Here is a 21037-nt window from a genome sequence, read left to right on the forward strand (position 1 = left end):
TCTTGTACCTGCTTCATCCTTGCTGTCTATCTCCAGTGCCCATTGGACGAGAAGAAGGATCCTCCCAAGACATTTCGCCAGCTGATCACAAGGCAAAACACGCAACCATGCTTGCCTACATCTATACTCAATTTATAGAAACCAATAAACATACATTGAGTAAAATAATGAACACATACATTTTTTTCTCAGTTTCTAATGGGGCCACTGAAATAAAATAGACACCACATGTCACTAACAACCCATGTAATCGACACGTATAAAAAAATCAAAGCATATTCCACAAATGAACTTATGAGTAACTTGAGCCTTGTATGTGTCATTTTTTAACGCTGTAATCACACCGGGTATAATCAACTGCAAAAGCATACAAATGATCTACAGAACTGACAGAACTATCACTCACACATTTGAGTCTTGATATCTTCTATATCATATTTGTTTTAATACTAAGAAAAATTCCTACAAGTAAAACTTTTAAAACAGTTTATTTGTTTTAGATTACCTGAACGTTGAACTTGTCAGTGCTGTCCAGTTAATGCTGCTATTAGGGGAGAGTCACAGCATCTCTTCTAATATTTAATTAAATTCAATTCAGTTTATTTATATAGCACCAATTCACAACACATGTCGTCTCAAGGCACTTCACAAAGTCAGGTACATACATTCCAATTAATCCTAACCATTGAACAATGCAGTCAGATTCAGTTATTTATTCAAATTGGATAGGTTTTTCTATCTAAGGAAACCCATCAAATTGCATCCAGTCAGTGACTTGCAGCATTCACTCCAACTGGATGAGCATGTAGAGACAGTGGACAGTTACTATGAGGGATTGACTTTGCAGCAATCCCTCATACTGAGCATGCATGTGGTGACAAAGGAAAGGAAAAACTCCCTTTTAACAGGAAGAAACCTCGAGCAGAACCAGGCTCAGTGTGAGCAGCCATCTGCCACGACCAACTAGGGGTTTGAGAGAACAGAGCAGAAACACAAAAAGAACACAGAAGCACTGATCCTGGAGTACTTTCTATGGGAAGGAAAAGGAAATGTTAATGGATGTAGCTCCTTTAGTCGTTTCATCTAGAAAAGGAAGAACAGATCAACTCTGAGCCAGTTTTCAAGGATAGAGTCTGAAAGAGAGCACATATAATTAGGTACAGTAAAAGCTCAGTCAATTGGTATGTCTCGGAGAGAGAAAGGGTTAAACACACATTTATCATCTTTTATGGCTAGCATAAAGACTCTAAGCAATCTAAGCACTTCAAGACTTCCATCCATTGAGATTTTATTTCTCCACTGTAAGGTAATGAAGTTTTTAATCTAATTTATAGCTAATTTAAAATGTAGTACTTGGTTTGGGTTGTTTTGGTTTGAATATTATTTTTGTCTTCACCTAAACGTTGGAACATATTTACATTTTTAGTTTCTAACGGTTATGCAGATGTAGCTCCCTAGTTTAGCACTGTCTGGTCCTTACTCTGAAGGCACACACAGTCAAAACAACAAGTCTGTACACAAAGTGTATGCTTATATGCATACAATGCATATCCATAATTGATTCAAGCTGTGTATTCACCTACCATAATGATATTGCTAATACAAACATGAATGAGGTCATTGAATTTCCAAAATTGCCAACATTATAATCGCATGAACCCAGTATGTGGCCTCTATAAAGTCTTCTTTCTGCCTGGCAGCATTTGTTGAAGAGGGCGGTCTTACTACTGAGCTAAAAACAATTAACACAAAACTCAGAGAAATCTCTCTTCACAGCCTTCACGTGGGGTACTTTTATTTTTTACAGCGCACAAAACATCTTCATCAAAATTACAGAAGTTTTCCTGCTTTTCAGTCCTTAAAGGGCAGTTTTATACAGATACAAAGCATTGGTGTGTATTGGGGTCCTCTTGACCAATTGAAATCATCATACTCATTTACATAAAATGTCTGGCATCCACAACATTGGTTCTCGGTCGCAGTTCTGGGAATACAACTCCAGCCCAACATCTGGAAAAGATCAGATTGGCCTACGTGATAGTTTACAATAACATTCTCATTATTTTGGTCAACTCCTCATTCCTGAGTTAAACTGGACTGCTGAATTGATGTCACGCTGACCTGGCAGGGGTCAGGGTATCACAAGATTTCCTGGCTGAACTGCAATAACAAGCCCATCAATTATTCCTCACGCCAAGAACTTTTCCCTAATGTAATGTCTGTTTCCAGACAGCTTGCATGTTTACTCAGAGTGAATAATTCTTCACAGAATTCATCTTGTAATGGTAAAAACAATAATACACTTTTAATCTAACAAACAAAGCTTTAAGCTTCCACATATATCCCCCTTTAATTAGGGTTTTCAATCTAATTAACAGCTGAGAGAGACCTTATATTCATATTATAAATATCCTGTGAGTATAAAAGCTGTTTATGAGCGAGTAAAAGGAAAAAATGTGAACGATTACGGAAAGTAGTGAAATTACATTATGTACAAAATTAAGCAACCCTAAATGATTGTTCTTATTTAGGTCTAAAATTTCGGGTTCAACTAATTAAGTAAAATCCTATTTAGAGTTCCTATGCGCACATTATTTTAACTGTGTTAGAGTATGATAAACTAAACCTTTTGACTAATTAGACCAAATCCGGCTACTCTGTAGCTCTTACCAAAAGTCTCCCTCAGGAACACATCTCATCAAGTCACCCATCGAAAAACATCCATGTCTGTCAAATTCACAAGCTACGTGTCAATGAAGGGGACCTTCAGGTCTTCTTAGGGCACACCAGTCGAAAAACCCACCCGTCCTAAAAGGCGGGGGAAAAAAATTGCTTATATGACTTTGTTATGGATAAATGACATCACCTTTTTGTGATGCCCGAACTTCCTCAATGTCCATCTTCTCAGAGTCTCATTTGACATGGTCAGTCCCACTGGATTTTTCGGCCATCATGGCTCCAAGTTCGCAAGCACATATGGATAATTGAACACAAAATACATCAGTGGACATGATAACTTCCAATACAAAACATGATGGTAATATCTTCCATTCTGCAAAATTCACATAAAACAGTACATAACTTTTTTTTTTTTTGATGTTGGACATATGTTATATGTAAATAATGTAACAAGAACAAAAAATAGGAACATAAAAAAAATCATAAGTCCATCAGGTCCAGGCCACTATACGTATTAGACCCTCTGATGTTTCCCATCATCAGTCATCCATCGGTACACAGTTCCCAAGATCCACTTTCTTAAGATAGACAACACGCAGCACTCGAGCAGGAATATCACAACTAATACAATTAGCAAGGTTAATCCTGTTTTCACTGCTAATGCTCCCCAGTTGCCAAATATTTCCTCCAGACTCTCCCAGGACCAGCTGTCTTGCCCGCATTCTCCTCCATTTCTTCTTTTAATTTGCTGAGTCTAACCATTATGGCATTGAAGGTACCTCTTGGGGCTGTGTTCATGGGGATATATGTGCTACATTGATTGCCAAACATGTGACAAACACCCCCCTTGTCTGCTAAAATCCAATCTGAAGCTTGTCTGTTTTGCAATGCCATTCTACTTGTTTCATGCAATTGGTCACCTAAAGCCATAAACCCTTCAACAGTAAATTTAATCATTCTTTGTTGATTATAATAAACATAGTTTATCCACTCAACATTTTTGTTAATTGTGAAATAGATTCAAATTCGGCTGTGACTTTATGTTGCGCTTTGAATTCATCAGGAATTCCTCGTGGTTGGCCTATGAGATTCAAATATACACCTTCATTCAGTCCATAATCACCTAAACTTCTGCGAACTCTCGTTCTATTTTCATCTATTCCAATCATACTTTTTACTCCTTCATACACCAAGGTTATAGGTAGTTTCATTCTAACAAGTGCACAAAGACCCACACACCGAAGGGGCAAGGTATTTGTTAACACGTGTTGGGATTATGATGATTGATTAATTAATATTTATCAATAATTATAATTAAAAATCATAATTTGAGAAAATTAATTTCTTAACCAAAAATCCTCATTTATGAATCGAAACCAGAGATGTCTTCTGGTGTTGTAATCGTGGCTCAACGCCTTTGATAATTACAACCGTTAAATACTCAGTAATAATTGATAACTATTACCAAAGATGTCACTGTTTAATCAACCGTTTCTGCCGAAACATGGGGAACTTTAACCTTATTTTGACTGACAAATCACTCTTGCCCAAAATAAACACCAACGACTTCTCTTTATCTACGTGAATCTTTATTAAATCAAACCGCCTGATCCACCTTGCTATTCCGATTCAATAATCTTCACGTAATCAAACATGCAAAGTTCTACACAGAAGGGTAAAATATCTAACACAAAATAAAAACAGCAGGGAGTGTTTATGAGATCAAACCAGCAGTTATGGCAGTTATGGCAAAATACAAAGGGAATATGGTTGAACGAAGCTTTGGGAGCGCAGACCGCCAGAAAGTGTAGCTCAGTGAGGTACAAGCAGTTATTAAACATCCCCCGCCGCTGAGGATGTTCGAGAACACAAAGGATTATAAAATGTTTGACGGCAACTCATAAAACATGAAGTTTAAGACAAAGAAAATGGTTGATTTTCACCATAAGATTATTATAGCAGTCCAGTTTCACAGCGCACGGTGAAAGCACAATCTTGCGAGACTCGGCGGCCTCAGAAAACAGTAATCACGTTTCAAAAGAACAATGGCATGCACATACAATTCAGAACACATTCGACTCTAAATGGCGATTCTACATCGCACTAAAACCTCCTCTACCCTCCCGAAGCTATTCCTAATAAGGAAATGGAAATAAAAGGGTGGATTTTACTTGTTGAAGTCTTCCTACTGGGGCAGCGAGTGAGAGAGGGAAAGGGGGTGAAGAGTTTCAATCCTGGCCTGTAAACGCTTAACCTGCCTGTGTGCGGTGTGTTATCTTTAACAAAACCAACGTTTACACCGGTTTAGACTTAAACCATTAGCTCTTCCAAATGATGATGGGGTTTAATATGACTCCTGTCTCTAGATTATCTAGATGCGAAAAGAGGGAGAAAAAGAGTAATTGAATTGCAGTACCTAGGCTATAAGCCCAGTGTGTTTGTGGAGGTTGCAAGGTGTCTGCTGTGGTGGACTTAGGATTTTCTCTACTAAGTTCAGCAGAACTAGGCCAGTAGGTATCTGTGCCTTGGTGGGCACTCTGCAGATGAAACAACCTCTTTTAATAGGATTTTGCATGAAATCTCTGGCAATGTGTGTGCCCATGACATCATTCTTAATCACTTTTGTGAGGTCTGCTGTGCATGCAGTGTTAATGGAAAATTATTGTGCCAACTTACAGTTTAACACTGTGTCCTAGAAGGTACTTATACTTTTAACTGTTTCTGTTGAAGAAAGTTGTTACTGGTTAGTGCATGTTAGTGTGAGTGTTGACACATGCACCTATTTAAACTAGTCCTACGCACTGGTCTATCCTTTCCAGAACATGGAGACAAGCTCCGTTCTTGGGGAGGAGAGTTTGATGTAGAACTTCATCTGGTTCAGCAAAAGAGTAGCATCTGGGATGACAGTGTCATTTGGTACTTACTTAATGAAGCTGCATGTCACAGTTAGGAGGAACTTGTTACCTCCAGGTAATTTTGGGGCTGGTTCGACCCAGTTGGTCTGAAGGTGGAACCAAAGTAAAGTAACCCCCCTATGTTGAAACGGAGGTTGACTGATTGGCTGGTATGGCTGAAACTGGCAGCAAGTTAAGCATCTTTGGATGTAGACCTGAGTGTCGTGAGACGTTGGAGGCCAGTACGGCATCTGTTGGAGGGTGTGGAGTGTGGCTTTGTAGCTCCTATGGCCCCCTACAGGAGAGTAATGAGCGTAGGATAATGTGACCCCTGTTTGGTCTGTTGGAACAATGTTCAAAGCATTGGAGAGCTGTATGATGCCAATCTGCACACTGGAGGTGCACACTCTGTCTGTCTTAAGGAGAGGACGCAGCCCGTCTGCTAAAGGGAGTGTGTGGCTGTGTTGTGCCTCAGTTAAGAGGGGATCTTTTTGGCACAAGCGGTCATACAGCTCTCTACTGGTTGATGAATCTTCCAGCCAGAATGCTAGAAGAACTTCTGGTGTGAATATGGTTTCCAGGTGTACGCCTTCCACCACTTTGTGGTTGTAAGTTCTTTAAAGAGCAAAGCAATGCATGCCTGCATCTGGGAGGAGTTTGTTTTCTGGATGGCTGGGTGCAGCTGTGTCTCAGAGCTGCCCATGACCGGCTCTGACGAGGGCCTGAGAGGTTCTTTGGGCTCCTCTAAGCTGGTGACCTGGTTGGTCACAACGGATCGTTCGCTGCTTGCACCCAGTGGGTTTGGCACCTCCACCTGGATCCAGAGTTGGTCCTGGTGGCAGACAATGAGTGGGGCCAGCCTGTCCAGCAGGTCCTGGCCACCAAGAAAAAGCTCTTTGTTTAATGTGCACATATAGATGGGGTGCACCAGAGTCATGTATTCGAGTGTGACGTCCAGCTCCACCCAACTAGTGATGCCCGATCAACTTCGGGTGCGGCTGGTGATGCTTACATCACAAGCTTCGGCCTGAAATGGTTTATTGAAGGAGAGCATGGCTCTACTCACCTCCTCGAACATGACTGAGCACATCAGGTTGATCTCTGATCCTATTTTAAGATGGAAACTCAGTTGGAAACGTCCTCCTATAATGATCAGACAGTATAGACGACGTGCATGTCCATTTTGGTTCAGTTTACCTGAGAACCTTGGAAAGATGGTTTGTGGTGTTTCTCCTGGAGAGGTCCCAAGGGGTACTTGGAGTTTCCCAGGTTTGTCTCCCCATCCGATCAGGTAGACTCCGATGGCTGTGGAGACTGGGTCCTCGCCTGGTCATGCTGACGGGAAGTTTGGGTCTGGTTTAACTGGAGGGTCGGCTTCCTGTTTCAAGGGTTGTGGGGGCGTGGTGGCCTGACGCACTGCTTCTGTCACCATCTTGCGTAAGCCATCCTCCATCTCTTTCCCCATAATCCCTTCTGCATGTCGGTTCCATCCCTTACCATCAGGTTTACCTTTAGGCCTCACGTGATGGTCAGGTCGTCTGTTCGACTGGAAATGGCCTTGCAACTTTGACTGTGGTTGGTATTCAGTACCACCCCCTCAGTCCAGCTGACCAAACCTACGTTGTTCCCTGAACCTGTTCTTAATGTGGGTTCCTGTTGAAGGCATTTCCTAACCTTCTAACGCAAGGCTGGTTCTTTCAGTCTGGACATGTAAAACCCTTGCCTCGCCCTCTGATCCCTTGGTCGGGCGAGCACGTGTTTCCCACGCCATCTGAGCATATTTCCGGATCTCTTGCATGCTCAGGGTCTTTGTTCTGCAATACATAGTAACATCGTATTGCACACTTTCATAAAGGTTGTGGAGGAACAGGGATTTAAAAGCATGTTCCTCCTCAGTGCCGGGAGCATTACGTCCTTGGAAGTAAGCAGCTCTCAAGCGCCGGTAATATTCCCTGGGTGCTTCGCTTTTCTTTTGCTGGATAGCGAAAGCACCAAGTGTGGTGGAGGCCCGGTCCATGTACACAGAATATTCTTCCCTTAGAGCTTCGCAGAGGGTTGAATAACGGTCTAGGACTGCAGGGGTCAGGCTCTCCATGAAAACATGGACGCTCCTGGATGTTGTTTTCCACATGAGCTTCAATTTTTCCTGTGTTGATGGGCAGTACAAATCTAGAAGACAGCGTCCAACTTTCCTAAGATAATCATCAATGTTTGATGATTAGGGTCGAAACGCTCTATGTTTTTGGCCAGAGACTCAAGCTGGCGGGTACGCAATCAACTCTCAGGGATTGGTGCCGGCCCATCTGAGTCATCATTGGAGAGTTCACTCCGGCTGCACTCAGGGTGTGTCAGTGCATCACGCCTCATCCTTGGAGGAGGCAGTGGAGGCTGCTCACAGTACAACAGTGGGCTCTGTGCTTCCCGGACTCAGGTCCTGGAGCGGTTGAGGGCGGTAGGAACCACCTGAATCCCCTGTCGCCTTGGCGGAGGTGAGGGATTGTAGAAGACCGTACTGCGAGTCAAGTTTGAAGGCTGCTCGCCTCTAAGCCTTCAACTATTTACTCCTGCTGGATCCCCAGCCAGGTATCGTTCATGGCTGTTGATTACTGTGGGGTGAACCTATTCTGACTATTTACACCTGTTCTGGCCTCGGTGGATGTATGGGGAACCCCTTGAGCCTGGGAAGGTAATCTCTGAAGAGCAGCTTCTACATCCTCCAGATCTGACTTGCAGGTTCTCTCAGGGTATCGCAGGTGTGGCTCAGAAACCAACCTGTGAGGTGGGTTTCAGTTCGCCCTCCCATTCTTCCAGGGATGGGGGAGTGGCCTGGCTACCCTCAATTGTCTCCAACCTATTTCCAACTTCTGTTAGTTCACCTCTAAGGACATCCACCGTCTGCAAAGTATCATTCAGCTCGAACTGCCGTTTAACACGCTGGTCAATTTCCAATATTAACCTTTGCTGATACAATAGAGTGAGCTGTCCTAACACATCTGAGACCCGTCTGTCTTTTGGTGGGTTTTTAATGACTTGAAGCAACTCCTGAATCCTTACCTCACATTGCTCAATGCCATAATCATTGAGACCTTTACGCTCTTCTGGGGATAACAGAATCAATGACCCAATCGCCTCTTGTGCCTGCATTCCTATGGGATCCTCTAACCAACACGCATCTCCATCTGCAGTCTGGGATGTGTCCTCCATCTTTGGCTAAAATGCACAACAACAAGCTGTTCAGCTCTGAACCACCACTAAAAGCAATTAGCAGCAACGCAGCAAGTTGCTCAGTGACCAATGATTGCTAAATTAATTAGCTGCAACACAAACAGGCTAAGCTGTTCTGTGATTAGCTGATTGCTAAATTAATTTGCAGCAACACAAACAGGCTAAGCTGTTCAGCTAGCTGTCTGATTCATATATGCGTCTTGCAGGTGTATGGGTTTGCTTAAAATGGGCACACAGGTTTGACCATTCAAACTGTGGCTTATCCAAGTCTATGCTTTAATGGGAGTAATCAAGCAAACACACACAAAAAGGGAAAGAGGAAAGAAGAGAAACATTTTGAAATAACCCAAAACCAAATTCAAAATAAAATTTCAAAAATGGGAAAACCAAACTAAAACATTCAATGCTGTTCTTAGCTTCACATAAATGTGAGTGCTCTCTAATATGGATCACTTACCTTGTAGTTAGACAACTAAGTTAGTTTTATAAGTCAGATCAATACATGCTTCACACAATAAAACCCAGCAAAAATGCAAAAGTGGTAATGAATGATCTGTAACTTCAACTTTCAACTTAAGTTATGCCTTTGATCATAGGTTGTGGAATTATCTGCTTGTGTTAATGAATTGAGTGATTAAAATTCAAAGTAGGAAATGCAATTCTCACTAGTGACCACCAGATGTACTGAGTGCAGGTCTGCAATTTGGGAAACTCCGGCTGCAACTGCAATTTACTCAATGGCCACCAGATGTAAGTGTTGCACTCTACCTGACTGGGAGGGTATTGGTCAGAACTGTAATTACACCCAGCAGACACTGGATGCAGGTCTGCTGCTTCTGAGCGCTGGTTTTCTGCAGCTGATGCAGCAGGGCTGGCCGGCTGGAAATTATCTTAAAATTTTCCACAAGCAATCCCACCTTTCACCTTGCACCCACAACAAACACCTCTGAAAGATTATTTTATTCTCTGCAGTAGAACTTAGCAAACTCACAAACGCTCTCTGCAAAACTAAAAAATCTCACAGTAAAACGTCTAGTTAAATGCCACGGATATCACAATGGTTTCATTCTGTGCAACAGTGATGTGATGTCTGTCTTTTTAAGTCCACCCAGGGATGCCAATGTTGGGATTATGATTATCGATTAATTAATATTTATCAATAATTATAATAAAAATCATAATTTGAAAAAATTTATTTCTTAATCAAAAATCCTCATTTATAAATCGAAACCAGAGATGTCTGGTGTTGTAATTGTGGCTCAACGCCTTTGATAATTACAACCGTTAAATACTCAGTAATAATCGATGACTATTACCAGAGATGTCACTGTTTAATCAACCGTTTCTGCCGAAATGTGGGGAACTTTAACTTTATTTTGACTGACAAATCACTCTTGCACAAAATAAACACAAACGACTTCTCTTCACCTACGTGAATCTTTATTAAATCAACCGCCTGATCCACCTCACTATTCTGATTCAATAATCTTCACGTAATCAAACATGCAAAGTTCTACACAGAAGGGTAAAATATCTAACTACAAAAATAAAAACAGCAGTGAGTGTTTATGAGATCAAACAAGCAGTTATGGCAGTTATGGCAAAATACAAAGGGAATATGGTTGAACGAAGCTTTGGGAGTGCAGCCCGCCAGAAAGTGTAGCTCCGTGAGATACAGGCTGTCATAAAACATCCCCCGCCGCTGGGGATGTTTGAGAACACAAAGGGTTATAAAACGTTTGGTGGCAACTCATAAAACATGAAGTTAAAGACAAAGAAAATGGTTGATTTTCACCATAAGATTATTATAGCAGTCCAGTTTCACAGCGCACCTGCTCTCAGGTGTTCACACGGTGAAAGCACAATCTTGCGAGACTCGGCGACCTCAGAAAACAGTAATCACGTTTCAAAAGAACAATGGCATGCACATACAAATCAGAACACATTCGACTCTAAATGGCGATTCTACATTGCACTAAAAAGCTCCTCTACCCTGCCCAATCTATTCCTAATAAAGAAATGGAAATAAAAGGGTGGATTTTACTTGTTGAAGTCTTCCTTCTGGGGCAGCGAGTGAGAGAGGGAAGGGGGGTGAAGAGTTTCTGCGCGTCCGCAGTTAAACTCCAAGAAAGTGGTCAATCTCTGTCTTTTGGCCTCCTTGGCAAAAGGGAGAAATATGATCTGACCGTCAACAGTCGACTAGAACAAAACAAGGTGGCGATCCGTCTCCTTGAAACCACTGTGAGGGTTTTTTCTTCTGTTACATGTTAAACTCACGTCTTCGATCGGCAAAGTGAAACTTCTGGCCTTCTTATACTAGAAACCTCTTTCATGAATTTTTTGTTGGCCAACGAAGGAGAATAAATGAAAAATCCACATGGGACCTCTTCTTCTCCAGAGGGATGCTTCAGTTGCGTGGCAACCGTGTCGAGGTGCCCAGCTGAAAGCAAAGTGTGGGCCGTCTCATAGTCCGTTTATATAGTTCAGTGGGGCATTAGAACCGGGACGCCCCGTCTTATCAGCCACAGTGGCCGCTGGGATTTGTAGGACAGACTATCCTGCGGTACAAAATGGCCGATGATGTTGGAAAGGCATAGTGGTGTCCAGCAACGTGCAAATGGTCCAATATTCAGCAAACAAGTGGTCCAACACACGTCTTCCCCACACATCCAATAGCTATCTGCCGCCGGGCATGTTTGGTCTCCTGGGAAGAATAATATTGGAATGGACATGGTAATGTTTTCACAGTCCTGTCTTACAAAATCTGGGTTTTGATACCATATTGGAGTTTTAACAAATATTGGTGTCTTATTTGTGTGTTTAAACCAAGATAACACCCAAGTCACATTACATTTTACTGTTGTGTTACCCACATCAACCCCTTTGTCATTTTTGAAACCTCCATTTGCAAAACACTTGTATTCTGCATCATAGTCTACCTCGTAATTTAATGGAGGACTTCTTTGTGTAGTACTGAGGTTAAATTCAGCACACAATGCTTCAAACCTGTAACCTTTCCACTTGTCTAACTATTGATGCGAATTGTGTGAGCCATACAACAGTCTGCAACTTATACCACATATTGGTAACTTGAAGAAGGACACCAAGTCTACGCTGGGTGTAAACTCCCCATTTCTGCACCTCTGTTGTTGTACTAGTGCACATTCTTTGGATGTATACTTCTCTGGAATGACAATTGGAGCTGCTCCAGGGGTAACAGTACAAATTAAACAATCGTTGTCGGTCAATTCTCTAGCTGTGTACCATGACCAGCTGTACCATGTGTTCTGAATGGCCCTTTGCCAAAGTGCATCCCCCCTTGGCCTCAATCCATGCCACTTAATGTCTTGTAATTTATTAATTGGCCTTGGGGTTACTTTGTTGTCTCGACGCTCCATATAGAATTCATCCAGACCGCCTTGATAGTCATGACAGCCCTCCTTTTCAGAGCATCCGTACTTAATTTGGTTAGGCTCTGGCAGATTTACCGAATCATTCTGCATAAGTGTGGTTTTACCCTTGATCAGGACATAATCATTTAAACCCCATGCATGTGTTTCGTTTGGAGTGCCAATCATTCTTGGTAATACAGTTACGTTTTCTGATTCTGGTAGCGTGAGTAATTCTGTGTTATTTACAAGTGTAGTGTTTTTAGCATGTTCTACTGTTTTACCAAACTTAGCGGTTTCCCCAATTCCACTGGAGTTAGTTTAGGCGACTCTCCAGTTAACAATCAATGCAGTTAATGTGGTTTTAGTGGGTGCCACTGAGGGCATAATATTTGTATTTTTTATAGGGTTTGCTATTGTGCTTACTGTAGTAGTGGGTGCAATTAATTTTTGCGTGGTTTGTACAATAGGCAGAATTATGTAATCTTGTTTCTCTTTATCTGTCTCAGTCGTGGGGGTTTTACTAGTGTTAGGTATTCTTTAGTCAACTCAGAGGTAAGAACGATACAGTCAGAGTTACTTGTGACAAGGGTAGCCCACTTTGCAGTGAAACTACAAAGTTTTTGACACCCTATCTCTTTATTTATATGCACAGTTCAACAGACAGTTCAGACAGGGTGTGTGTGTGTGTGAGACGGAAAGGAGGCTGGTTCACACAGAGATAACAATGATCTCACACACACAGGGAGGAAGGCATAGTGCAGGTGCCTTGCAACACAAGGTTTTTACATGAGTGATAACAAGTTTTTGCACCCATCCAACAACTAGTAACTGTAAACAGCAAATAACACTTGTTTTCAATTAATACACTTTCTTTGTCTGGAACTTTCCAAAGCATAATTGACTCTACTATTCCACCATTCGTAGCTTCTTCTAGCCTCAATTAATATGTTTTCTCTATTCTAAGAACTATCACATCTTTTTCCACAGTCCATCCACAGGTTGTTTTTACGATTTGTAAACCACATTTTACGTTTTCCTGATTTTTGTACTATAATCCGATAATTGGAAACCATGTACCAACTACACATTTGCCGTTTGTCATTTGTGAGTCCTAATCTAGAAATAATTATGCTTCTACCTGACAAGTTATCTCTCGTTTCCTGGTGTGAGATATGTAACCTAATCCTTCCTCCTATCATTTCTACTTTAGCATTTAACGCTGTATCCTCTATATGCTCCAAATCCCCTTCGGCTCTTACTGCTGTGGTTATGTCTGGATTTATCATGACCATGTTGTATCCATAATTACCATCTTCACTCCAATGAGTTTCTAATCTCACTTCCATGTCAAAACCGTCATCCTTCATGTTCATTGTAATTGTACACTGATCTGCACCATACTCTGTATTCTTTTCTTTAACATTTCTGCCACATACTCTTCTTCCATCCAGGCTTACATGCACTTCATATTCTGTTGCTAGCCATGTTTTGAATTCAGTGTCTGTAATGCTAGCCCTCCATTTCCATTCCACATGCACGTATCTACTCTTGCGAAGTTTTCTAATTTTTGATGTTGACTTACTTTTAACATTCACATAACTTACTAATTCTACTTCTGCTGGCAAGGACACTGGTGTGTACTGGTCTGGGTAATAATAAGTTGTTTTGTACTCATCTTTGTTGGAGATGGATCTTTTGTCCGTAACCGATGTCATTGAGTCACTGTTTGTCTCCTTGGGATGATGGTCTCGTTCCTTCACGTTGCTGCTCCTCTCAGCGCTTGACTGCACTTCTCGTTGCAATGGTGTGTCTTGTAGTGCCGGCTGCAGATTGTAAGAGGTCATTTCCACTTTTGCTGCTGCTTGGTACACCACTTCTGTCAACATCCATAGTTGAACACTTATTTGTATCAGTTTCAACATTGCAACTCTTGTGTTCATCCTTCGTAGGATTGAGTTCTGCTTTCTGTTTTTTATGAATCTTTGTGCAATAAGTCAGATGATGCCACATGTCACTTCCCTCTAACTGAACGGCCGTTGGAGTGCTTCTTTTGACCTTGCACGGCCCTTCCCATCTTTGTGCCACTTGCATCTGTACACCTTCACGTACACCAGATCTCCAGGATCAACAGGTTTGTTCACCACCGTCTCTGGACTGGAACTTTTGGCTTTTTCCTGCAAATAGATGGCTGTATGGATAGCAGTTAGTTGTTCCATATAAGATTTCAACTCTGTTTGCATCTGCTCAAGGGCTGGTCCCTTGAATGGTAGCCTCCATTGAGGCATGGGCATAGGTCTGCCAGTCAGCATTTCACACGGTGTTAGATGCGTGCTCCTATGCATTTGCATGCGATAGCTCATTAGTGTGAGTGGCAAAGCGTCTACCCAGTTTAGCTTAGTTGAAGCACATATTTTGTTCAGCTTAGCTTTCAAGGTTCCATTTATTCTCTCAACCATTCCCTGGCTCTGGAGATGGTAGACTGCACCAAACCTTTGCCTGATCCATAACTGCTGCAAAACACCTTTGATTGTTTTCTGCATAAATGCTTTGCCGTTATCCGAACTTATTTCAGACGGGATCCCAAATCTGGGAATCACTTCTCTTGTTAAGAATTTGATTACGGTATCTGCTCCCTGTGTTTTTGATGGGACGGCTTCAACCCATCGACTGAAACGATCACTACCAGCATGTACCATTTACCCTGAATTGGTATGATCATGTCTAAAAAAATCTATCACAAGATGTTTGAATGGTCCCTCAGGGACTGGAATGTGCCAATGGCTGATTTTATGCCTTTGCAAACATTATTTTGAGCACATATGTCACATTGACTGAGATTTTCATCTACCATGGCTCGCAAATGTGGGGACCAAAAACCTTGATTTCTCAACTTCTCTAACACCTTACTTCTATCGCAGTGATCTGCACCATGCGCTTCTGAAATCAGCATTGTTAACAATGCCACTGGTGCCACCAGTAGGCCTTCCTGTGATCTCCACAGATCATTTTCACTCATTGTTGCACCTCTTCTTGCCCAGACGTCACTCTCACTGCTGTTTGCCTCTTGTTGAATCAGTATCAAGTCTTCTGGCATAACCAAAGGTTTCAATGACACTACAGGTGCCAAGATAGCCATCTGCCATCGGGATGCCATTATGCCATTCTTGCTGCTTCGTCTGCTGCGTTATTACCTCTTATGACTACGTCATTACCTTTGCAGTGTGCCTGACACTTTATTACTGCCAGTTTTGAGGGGAGCGTCATTGCATCAATCAGCTGTTGAAGCTGCTCTTTATGTAGAACTGGACTTCCATCTGCTCTTTTGAACACTCTTTGCTTCCAAAGAGAAGCAAACAAATGCAAACAAAAACTCCATGAGCATAAGCCAAGTCTGTGAAAATGTTTGCCACCTTTCCTTTTGCCAGTTTACATGCCTCAGTTAGTGCTTTCAATTCTGCTAGTTGTGCTGAGCATGGTTGCTTACACGTTTCAGCTTTTACAGTTCATCACCTTTTTGTTCAACGATTGCGAATCCTGCATGGTTTCCGAGATGACCTCTGAAACATGAGCCATCAACAAAGTAAGTGATGTCCGCGTTCGTCAATGGAGTTGACTCCAAGTCTGGTCTTAGTCAAGTGTACTTCATTGTTTCAGCAACACACTCATGTGGTTAATAATAATCACTGTTGGTAGATTGCTCATTTTCGTTCCCTTAGGAAGATTGTTTGTATTGCTCCAAACAATTCAATGTCAATTAGGTGGTGTTGTTTAAAATATATTTATTTTCCTATTATAATTGTTACTTTTAGTAACTATTGAAAATTGTGTTATCCAAATCAAATGAGTGTTTATTTTAGTCTTTGTATCCTAATCAAGCTTTATGCGGTCCAGACTTATTTTAAATGATATTAAACTTAATAAGCAACTGGTTGCTGCGTGTTTTATTTTAATTGTTTGGTATGCTCTCTTAACTGTAAAAACAATTTATAAAATAATGTAAATGCTAGTTTGTTTTAATCAAGGTGCTCTTTTATCTTTGAGTAAATTATTCGATTAAACCGCTTGCACAACCTTTTTTTTACCAAATGTGTGCACTAAGTCTGACTTGCTCTAATGGAATCTTATTCTTTTGGCAACTTCAGAGACCGGTCCACTGACGAAGGCATCTACAAAAGTCGTTAAATGATATACTTTTTCTAAGTTGATTTTACAATTGTCACTTTAGCCTAAGACAAAATACATTAAATCAAACCACACAGGCAGGCTAAAAACGACGCAGACCACAGATCATGGAATGTTAGTGTGCTACTCCACTGGAGGGGCAGACAGAGTGAGGTGAGCTGGGAGAGACGGAGGGGGGGGGGGGGGGGGGGGTTTGGAAAGAAGAGAGAGACGAGGGAGGCGAGGGAGAGAGTGAAGCAAGCAGAGGAGAGAGAGAGGGAGGAGCAAGGGAGGAGAAAGAGAGAGAGAGACGAGGGAGGAGAGGGAGAGAGTGAAGCAAGCAGAGAAGAGAGAGAGAGGGAGGAGTGAGGGAGGGAGGAGAAAGAGAGAAAGAATGGAGGGAGTGGTAGAGTGTGTGTGTGTGTGTGTGTGGGTGTGTGTGTTTTGACCCAAGCTGGAGATCTCTTTTCCTTCTCTCTTTTGTTTTGTATCCAATAACACTTTGGCAAAACTTGTGATCAAACCAGTTCAAGTTGTAATGCTGGAATTTAAAGTTTTACTAGAAGCTGTCTCACTGTTTTATAAAAGTTTTATCTTGCCCTGATGGCTGATGTTGACACATAAATTTGGCATACGACATTTGGCAACTGAAACATCTAGAAACCACCAAACGGAGCGAAGAAAGAGGAAATCACACTTGATTTAGACACTCACAGTTATCATTCTGAACAGAATAATGGAACCCCGAAGCCAATACACACTCAGTATGGCCAACACATGCACATTTTCATACGCTTTACATGCATCACACACAAAATACCAGTTGACACACTGCCTTTCACTCAATCAGCGCTGATCAAAGCCATTCATAAACCACACCAACTTCATACATCTTTCACACTCTCATACTCACACCTGATGTTCTTCCCCAGGGAGTTCAAACCTAATTTATAGTATTGTTGATGTCTCAATTGATCAATTCTCTTACTTTATGTAAGCTCACGAGTTAATTGTTTGCTTAACTCCCTTTGGTCTTTTTAACAAGATCAAATTACTACTTCTGCAGAACACCAATCACCAATGCTCACCATAGAGATCTCAAACAAAAAAGAAAACACTGCAATCAACATTGTAACCTCCAAATCGTGTACATGTAAAATTTCAACTGCTGTGGCCTTTTCCAGTGCTTTTTGCCCTTGAGGCATCACAATGAGGCACTCTCTCACCTCGACTTAAATTCACCGGCTACTTAATCTCAAGGTCTCCTACATACTTTTTTCTAACAGGTTTTTTTAATGTATGAAATAGCTGTCTCTCTGCAAGGAGGCTTAATTCTTGGAGAGAAATCAGTATTACACCAGGCACTCTATCATTTAAGACTATTCCCATCTTGGTACCACGACAAACGGCGGGGGTGCGCAATACTCATTTTAAGACCGCCAAATCTGGCCAATTACAATTTTTTATTTTTTGGCAGTCTTCTTGCATGAAGGACACCGTGGAGACTGTGAGAAGAGAGAAAAAGAGAGAGACCGAAGTCTCTATCTACACCCCTCCAGTTGAGGGTCCGGGCAGCTGAAATTCTTTCAACAAGAAAAGAGACAAGAACTCACCTCCTCCTGTTGTGGGCCCCAAACCACAGCTACCCAGGACCCTCTCCCCGGAGGGGGACCGCAAACCTCTCCCTGTAGATTGAATCACGTCGGGGTCACCAATTTGTTGAAGAGGGCGGTCTTACTACGGAGCTAAAAATAATTAACAAAACTCAGAGAAATCTCTCTTCCCAGCCTTCACGGGGGGATTTTTTATTTCTTACAGCGCACAGGACATCTTCATAAAAATTCCAGAAGTTTCCCTGCTTTTCAGTCCTTAAATGACGGCAGGGGTCAGGGTATCACAAGATTTCCTGGCTGAACTACAATAACAAGCCCATCAATTATTCCTCACGCCAAGAACTTTTCCCTAATGTGATGTCTGTTTCCAGATGGCTTGCATGTTGAACAATTCTTCACAAAATTCATCTGGTAATCGTAAACACAATAATAACACTTTTAATCTAACAAACAAAGCTTTAAGCTTCCACACATTCTGTCTTTGTTTTATGGTAAAGAAAGACGCTTGTTCTCATAATGCTTTTTTAGGGTGATACTTTTGTCCTAAATCCAATTGTTTACATTTCACTCAATATAGAAAACAGGAAAGAAAAAAGACTAATCCAAAGAAAATGTCGAGGGCCTAAAGGTAATTAAGAAGAAGAAGAATGCATGTAATGCTGCAGAGGGTTACACTTTCTTTTTATATATTGGGTCAGTGGTCGGAGTTTCTCTATAATCCTTTTGTGCTTTTTGGTCAAATAAATTACATACTGATACTGTAGATTATTTTCATTGTGATTAGGCAAACTTTCTCTGGACAATGTGACAGAAAGGAAGGACAGGATGGGACTAGGAATGACACTGACCTCCAACTCCAAAGATAACAGCTTTGTGGTGAGTTATAAACATACTGAGTTTAAATGTAATTAATGTTGCCAGGATGAATGTTGCTGAAAAAGAACACACTTGTGCTGTTTGATCACAGCTTTCAGTCCCTACAGCTTATTGTCTTCACATTGCTGTGAAAAGCAACATCACCGCCTCTAACATCCCAGAGAGATACACCACCATCAGATACGTGTTTGAAAAAACATGAATTTTGATTAAAAAACAAAAGCTAAACTGGAAATCAGTACAGACAAATATCAATTGCCCACCTATAAATGATGCTTTGAGGTGTTTGGAACAAATACTGGAATAGGCTATACTCACCTGCCACTTCATTAGGTACAGCTCGCTGGCAGGGACACGGCTCATTAAACGTCATTTTACACAGGCAGTTCACATGTTTGGGGGGATTTCACTGCAGACTAGTATGCACATTGGTACTTCTAGTGTTAATCCAATCCTTTGCAGCCCTTCACAGGTGGCCTGGTATTGTAGTGTTGTAGAGCTTTGTGTAACACAAGTACAGGTCCTTCTCAAAATATTAGCATATTGTGATAAAGTTCATTATTTTCCATAATGTCATGATGAAAATTTAACATTCATATATTTTAGATTCATTGCACACTAACTGAAATATTTCAGGTCTTTTATTGTCTTAATACGGATGATTTTGGCATACAGCTCATGAAAACCCAAAATTCCTATCTCACAAAATTAGCATATTTCATTCGACCAATAAAAGAAAAGTGTTTTTAATACAAAAAACGTCAACCTTCAAATAATCATGTACAGTTATGCACTCAATACTTGGTCGGGAATCCTTTTGCAGAAATGACTGCTTCAATGCAGCGTGGCATGGAGGCAATCAGCCTGTGGCACTGCTGAGGTCTTATGGAGGCCCAGGATGCTTCGATAGCGGCCTTTAGATCATCCAGAATGTTGGGTCTTGAGTCTCTCAACGTTCTCTTCACAATATCCCAAAGATTCTCTATGGGGTTCAGGTCAGGAGAGTTGGCAGGCCAATTGAGCACATTGATACCATGGTCAGTAAACCATTTACCAGTGGTTTAGGCACTGTGAGCAGGTGCCAAGTCGTGCTGAAAAATGAAATCTTCATCTCCATAAAGCTTTTCAGCAGATGGAAGCATAAAGTGCTCCAAAATCTCCTGATAGCTAGCTGCATTGACCCTGCCCTTGATAAAACACAGTGGACCAACACCAGCAGCTGACACGGCACCCCAGACCATCACTGACTGTGGGTACTTGACACTGGACTTCTGGCCTTTTGGCATTTCCTTCTCCCCAGTCTTCCTCCAGACTCTGGCACCTTGATTTCCGAATGACATGCAGAATTTGCTTTCATCCGAAAAAAGTACTTTGGACCACTGAGCAACAGTCCATTGCTGCTTCTCTGTAGCCCAGGTCAGGCGCTTCTGCCGCTGTTTCTGGTTCAAAAGTGGCTTGACCTGGGGATTGCGGCACCTGTAGCCCATTTCCTGCACACGCCTGTGCACGGTGGCTCTGGATGTTTCTACTCCAGACTCAGTCCACTGCTTCCGCAAGTCCCCCAAGGTCTGGAATCGGCCCTTCTCCACAATCTTCCTCAGGGTCCGGTCACCTCTTCTTGTTGTGCAGCGTTTTCTGCCACACCTTTTCCTTCCCACAGACTTCCCACTGAGGTGCCTTGATACAGCACTCTGGGAACAGCCTATTCGTTCAGAAATTTCTTTCTGTGTCTTACCCTCTTGCTTGAGGGTGTCAATAGTGGCCTTCTGGACAGCATTGAGATCGGCAGTCTTACCCATGATTGGGGTTTTGAGTGATGAACCAGGCTGGGACTTTTAAAGGCCTCAGGAATCTTTTGCAGGTGTTTAGAGTTAACTCGTTGATTCAGATGATTAGGTTCATAGCTCGTTTAGAGACCCTTTTAATGATATGCTAATTTTGTGAGATAGGAATTTTGGGTTTTCATGAGCTGTATGCCAAAATCATCCGTATTAAGACAATAAAAGACCTGAAATATTTTAGTTAGTGTGCAATGAATCTAAAATATATGAATGTTAAATTTTCATCATGACATTATGGAAAATAATTAACTTTATCACAATATGCTAATATTTTGAGAAGGACCTGTTGACGACTCAATACTGCCTGCTATGTCTTAAAGACTTTTCCAGCATTAATCACACAAACTTATTCCACA

General features: G+C 41.7%; 1 protein-coding gene across 2 annotated transcripts in view; it reads left to right on the plus strand.

The window, feature by feature from the left end:
• Positions 1–21037, plus strand: part of LOC124879046 (integrin alpha-11-like) — a 146481-nt gene that overhangs the window by 24830 nt on the left and 100614 nt on the right. For both annotated transcript variants that reach the window (XM_047383316.1, XM_047383324.1), the window contains exon 4: positions 18749–18840. In XM_047383316.1, coding sequence (XP_047239272.1) covers positions 18749–18840 — 92 coding nt within the window. The remainder of the gene's footprint in view (positions 1–18748; positions 18841–21037) is intronic.

Source organism: Girardinichthys multiradiatus, chromosome 2, assembly GCF_021462225.1.
Source record: "Girardinichthys multiradiatus isolate DD_20200921_A chromosome 2, DD_fGirMul_XY1, whole genome shotgun sequence".
Lineage (NCBI taxonomy): Eukaryota > Metazoa > Chordata > Actinopteri > Cyprinodontiformes > Goodeidae > Girardinichthys > Girardinichthys multiradiatus.